The sequence below is a fragment of the Pterocles gutturalis genome, unplaced genomic scaffold (assembly GCF_000699245.1).
Source record: "Pterocles gutturalis isolate BGI_N339 unplaced genomic scaffold, ASM69924v1 scaffold12202, whole genome shotgun sequence".
Taxonomy (NCBI): domain Eukaryota; kingdom Metazoa; phylum Chordata; class Aves; order Pterocliformes; family Pteroclidae; genus Pterocles; species Pterocles gutturalis.
The window spans coordinates 25,481-31,480 of record NW_010112893.1 but is presented as its reverse complement, the minus strand read 5'-3'; the positions used below and the strand labels follow the sequence as shown (position 1 = coordinate 31,480).

At 40.1% G+C, this 6,000-nt stretch overlaps 1 protein-coding gene across 1 annotated transcript in view; it reads left to right on the top strand.

The window, feature by feature from the left end:
• UROS (uroporphyrinogen III synthase) overlaps window positions 1-4,118 on the top strand; it is a 9,716-nt gene extending 5,598 nt beyond the window's left edge. Inside the window, exons 6-9 of the mRNA XM_010074244.1 lie at window positions 834-917; window positions 1,398-1,483; window positions 3,293-3,391; window positions 3,972-4,118. Of these exons, the coding sequence (XP_010072546.1) occupies window positions 834-917; window positions 1,398-1,483; window positions 3,293-3,391; window positions 3,972-4,118 (416 nt within the window). The remainder of the gene's footprint in view (window positions 1-833; window positions 918-1,397; window positions 1,484-3,292; window positions 3,392-3,971) is intronic.
• Window positions 4,119-6,000: the final 1,882 nt, after the last annotated feature.

Here is a 6,000-nt window from a genome sequence, read left to right as displayed (position 1 = left end):
AAGAGAGGTCTGTGTGCTTTACAGCCTTTCACACAGAGTATCCCGAGGGTGGTTTCATACCAGACCACCAGCAGGTTATTTAAATTAAAACACTGCAATGATATTTCTTTTGTTACTCACCTTTTGTGCTTTGGTACGCACTTCAACTTAAGTGACTGGGAAAAGAAAGGAGCACTTATAAAAAACATTTATTTTTTCTAATAGTTGTCTCTTAAATGTGTATTAACGTATAGGAACTAGTAATAAATAATGTGTTGAGGAACTCATTTGTTTTGCAAGATGAACGCAAAGTTGTGTGCAACTGTGTAGAATTTCCTCTTGAATTTTTCTCTGTGTTTGTTTTATTTCTAGAAAAGGCAAACTGTGCAAAATAAGCCTGCAATTAAATTCCTATCCAAAAATCAAAATTCTTCCTCAATTAAAATGCTCTTTGTCTTTTTCAAAGTGTCAATATTCACTTTCATAATATAAAATCGAGGAAGGTTGTGTTTCTGAGGGGGAGGAGGAGATAATTTGTGCAGAACTTTTGCTTTGTAGAACAGCAAGGGGAATAGAAATGCAGTTTATCTTGTGTGAGATCTTTTTATCCAATGCATTCATATTATAGTTACAGAATTTTTTTAATTTACATGCTAAGTAGCCTCTGTCCTCAGAATTGGGGATGCAGTTGCACTGCAGATGGTTTCAGTTATCTTAGGGCTGTGTCTGTGAGGAAGTGTGCAACGTTTACTGCAGCGTTCAACATTCGATACCCTTAAAATGTGTTAAATGTACCATGTTTACTCTTTAATAAAGAGATAAGTTAATTAAAGTTCTTGTTTGTGTGTTTACAGGAGAGAAGCGTGACTCCTCAGCTCTTCTTTTTCCCTGTGGAGCCCTGAAAAGAGAAGTGCTTCCTACAGTACTTCGAGAAAAAGGTTGAACTTCCCCTGGAGCCTCATTTTAATTAGTCAGTCGTGAGAAAAGTTGTATCTAAAGCTTTTGTGAACCAAATTTGAATAAGTAAAAATTGAATTTGCTCTTATCTTGGCTAGAAGTTAGAGGTTTGGAGTGAAAAAGTGTGAGGTTGGATTGCTGCCTGCAGCCCTGGGACTGAGCTGTAGCATGACGTGAGCAGGATTATTTGCCTTGCTCTTCACTGGGTTCTCTTCTCCGAGGTGGAAGGTGATTTATCCACAGAAATGTTGCCAGACTTGCCAGCTTGCTTTGAGGTCCTCTGATTACAGCTGTGGTATATCTTGCAACTCTAGAAATACCTGCAAATCCTTCACAGATTTTTTTTCCTGTATCTTTTTAGCCTGGAATAGTGCACTTCAGTGCAATTAGTAGGTCGAGAAGGTTTTACTGAAATAATAGAAAATAATGAACCCGTTTAATTATGTATATCCTGATTCCAGGTATACCTCTGGAAAGCCTCACTGTTTATCAGACAACTCAACACGCTGACCTGCAGGAATCTCTGAGCAGTTATTTCTCGCAGCAGGTACTGGATGCTGATGTAATTTAAGGATTTTTGAGGTATATGGTAATACCTAGCAGAATGTACTCCTTTTTTTCAGCTGTCTGTAAATGATACTTGTGGTGATACAAGAATATCCTGCACAGGCTTCCTGTGTTGTTTCCCTGTTGACAACCAAGAAAATCCTTTAGCAAAAGGTTCAGACAGAGAGCGAGTCCCTTGATTACTCGTTACGGCAATTGTAAACGAGCCTAAATGACCCTGTGCATCCGTTTGAAGGAGAAAACAAAACCTTTCACATTTTGTCGAACTTTCAAAGCATCTGTGTGTTTCAGAATTACTGGGAAATAACTGCTTATATCATTACAGTCAGTTTATTCCTTTGAGCTGGACAGCACTTCTTTTTAAGTAATAGCATGTCAGAAATTACATTTAGGGAGAATATTTATTGAACAGCTTTATTATTAATTTTTATTCTTGTAATTGGAATATCACTGGATGTCTTTGCTGTATATTACAAATCAGAATCCCATAGTAATCTGCCCCACATAGTTCCAGTGTTCCTTCTCTGACTCTCTGATCTATACATGTATTAATGATCTCATTTTAAGTGCTAGATTTCCAAGTGACATGCTGTCGACAAGTGTATTGAGATCTATTTGCTACAATTATTAATATTTTTCTCTTTTTAAAACCATCTCGTCAATGTCATTAAGCAAGGATCAGTGCACAGTAAAAGATTAGAAGGTATTAATCATTGCATTTATTTTTTCAAGACTGGCTCTCTGAATTTTCCATTTGTAGGAGCCTACATGATATCCAGGATTAATTTTATTCAAAATACAGAGTTTCCTTCTTACAGAAACTCAGCCTGCTTGAGCGTGTCGCACCTCTTTTTAAAATCTGTGCACTAATGTCCTGTTAAATTACATATTGATTTTACAGTTCTTTTTCAAGAGGTCCTAAAAGGCTTTGGCACTGATACATGGTAGTATGCTGGTGTTCCTAGGTGGGTGTCACTGTTCTCATCCCCGCAGTATTTATTTTATTTCAGATGTAAAAGGCAGTCAGTTCCAAAATGTGTATGGACTACTTTCTGAACTCCTTATAGAAAGCCTTGCGTGCAGCAATTACATGTTAATTTCAGTGTAAAGCTGTTAAAATAGGTTTCTTCTGCACTTTTAGTTGTCCTTAACTGATGATATTGGTTGATATTTAGCGCATGGAGGGCTGACAGAAAACCACAAGCATGGAGCACTTGGTGAGACATGAACAGCACCGTGTTAAACTGTCCTTCTGGCCTCCCTGAGCTAAGGCCAGCTTCCAAAATACCAACAGATGTGGTGTGAGTGGAACCGCTGCATCTTTCTGGGCAGACAGAAAAGCATGGTAAAGGAGGCGTGTGCTTTGGGTCTGCAGCTCCAGAGCTTGGGACCTTCCCTCCAAACGGAATTTTTCCTCTGGCTACTGAAGGTTTGCCAGAGCATCTCAGGGAGGGCAGAACTTAAGGTAAACCACATGAGCTGGGAAACAGAATATGTGCAGAACTGAGATAGATGGGAGTGCACTCAGGGAACTAACTTGCTGAGTTTTCTTGCTAAACAAAAATGAGTGTGGCTCCAGAACACTGACTTTCAGCCCATTTATCGCCAAGTGCTGGTGTGATTTGGTTCAAGTCACACCTGAATTGCAGTGTTCTGTGGTAGAACGGGCCTTGGCAGACGGTTTGCACCACAGAAAACTCTTTTTGTTGGCTTAAATGCTGTTTCTTGTCAATAAAAAGACTTCACATCCATATAGAGGCAAATCTGTACTCTGCTTCCTTCTGCTCAGGGAATTCCAGTGAGCATCGTGTTCTTCAGCCCATCTGGTGTCAAATTTTGCCTCCAGCACATTCAGAAGCTTTCAGGGGATTTTATCAACAATATCAAGGTATCTTCTCGTTAAAACAAGAGGCAGTAAGTTTGGGGTGGGCAAATGAGAGATAGGAAAGCTGTTACACCCATTGCAAACCTTCCTTTTCTCTTTTGGTTGTGTTTATGTATCTGAAAAAAACATGTTATAGCAAATAAAATGTTAATATATGGCTGAGAGCCTTTTTTTTTAAAAAAAGTAATGGTTTTCACCTAGAATTTTTTTCCCCAACTAAGTTAACCCAGCCTCCACTGGGTGCAGCCTTTCTTTTCCCTTCGTGATGCGAAGGTGTGAGTAGTTCTTGCCTGAATCAGCCATTGAAATTCCTCTCGCTTTTCCTGTTTTGTGGGACTAAGAGCTTTAAACGTTTGTAATGGCGAGAGAAATAATAATCTTTCCTAAGTCATTTCTAAGTAGCTCAATTGATAGGTGGAGTTTAATACTGAAAATCTTCAACCTGCCATGGCTAGTACGGTTTAGTAAGCTCAGCCCTGCAAGTATGACTGGCAATGTCAGCAAAGAAGGATGTGTACCTAAGGAACTAGTTAAGATAACATCTCTGCCTACGGTATTGTAACTCTAAACTATGTCATTTCAGTTTGCTGCCATCGGCCCGACCACGGCTGAAGCCATGGAGGCAGCAGGAATCCCAGTGAGCTGCACGGCCGAGACTCCGACTCCCCAAGACCTCGCCGCTGGGATCCAGAAAGCGCTTCACCTACAGAACTGCTCTTTATCGAAATAGGAGCACAGCGCAGCATGTTTGAAGGTGAATATGGGGCTGCAGAAGGCTTTTCAGACCTGGTGTCCTGCAAGGAAATATTTTTCAGGACTATGCAACACTGTCCTTGTCAGGGCCTAGTGTGAGAAGCTTGCATCTAAATATCTAAAAAATCTCAAATTTGTTCAGCGTATTTTAAAGCATCTAGCTCTTCCCCTTTTCTCATGTGTGCAGTGTAAATATTTTATGTGGACATTCCTTGAAAACTAGTTGTGAGAGGCTAACGTGCATCAGAGAGAAGTTCAGTGTATCACCTCAGGTATCTCCTTGCACATTTCTCTGCAGAGTCAGTTTTACAGGCACATCTTTTTTTTTTCTTTTTTTTTAAAAGAAAAGCACACTTACAATGAGGTGTTTTCTGTTGTAAAGATTACTTGTTCATTGTTCTGCTTTTCAAATATTTATCTGAAAATGATGATTGTAGATTCTCAAGGGAATAGAAAAATGTTTGCAGTGAAGTTGCACTATATGGAGATAATAGCAGGTCAGCTGTTGTCATTAAATATCCTTACAGTACAGGGTCTTAAAAAATTACGTTTTGGTTTCTATTCCTGTAAAGGAGGAGGATTTATTAATAGAGAAATAAACTGGCTTATCACCATTAATAGTGGCGTTAGAGTTGTGTTTTGGATGTGGTTTATGCTTTAGTTGTTTATCTGTGAAAGGAGAAAAAGTAATCCTGTTTAGCGCTAATGCTAAGAAATTCATAGAAAATTTAAATTGTAATCTACTCAATTATAATCCTCATGGAAGTCATTCATGTCGTTAGTGTAGTGCTGAGGTTCACTGAGTAACAGAGAAATCCTCATTTTACATTTCTTTTAGCTTAATTCTGAGTGTACAAGCTGAATTTCCAATCAGGCAGGATGCTCCACACCTAAGAAATCAGAGTTAATCTGAACCCAGTTAATGTAAGCTGCAGCAGACCGGGCACAATCCAACAACCACGTGGCTTTCTAAAGCAGCTCAGTTTCTTGAGATGAATCTCAAAAGTATTCTGATTGCTGGAAGAGAATGTTGAACAGTGGGAGGAATATTTCATCGCTGAAAAGGAGCATCCTGGAGGACACTGGAGTCAGTGTGGTGACTGGACGTAGCTGCAGGACAGTGTAGACGTGCCCCAAGGAGAGAAGGAACAGAATGATTACGCAGCAATTGTTGACTTTTCCCATCTTTTTTTTTTTTTTTTTTTTTGGGGGGGGTAGTGTGATTATAACACAGTGCTGCTCATCTCTTCAGTCAAAAATCCACTCCACCACAGCCAATTCTTTTGCTAGCCTAAGGTACATCTCGGTGTTTGTCTCGCTCATCAGCTCAGGCCCCGTTCTCAACCTCTTTCCCGCAGAAACAACCAGTAGCCACCATTTCCAAGTGACAGATACTTTCCCGTTTAACATAACGATATAAAAATGAGACAGCAAAGGAGATCCGGCTGGGTTACATCTGCCACATGAAGGTAACTCAGAAGAAGACCTGATCTGCAACAGAAGAGGTTAACCGAAGGGAGGCAGAGCTGGCAGTTGCTGTGGGATGTGGAGGTGACACAAACAGTTGCTGTGACTCACCTGACATCATGTCAGACATACTCAGTGTTTGTCATGAAAAATACCAGCTCTGTACCTTGGCTCACTGTGGTACTTAGTAATACATTTCTGGAAAAAGAGAAGAGAGTGTAGGATTGCAGCAGTTGAACAGCTTTTTATCCCTTCCCAGCGAGGAAAGACCTGACCTGGCTTTGTCCAAGGAGCCGTTTTACAGCTGAAACCACCATTCCTGGAGCGCAGTTGCCACTGAGTTCTCCCTGGGCTGGGGATTTGATCTTTTTAGAAGATCCATACATTATTCT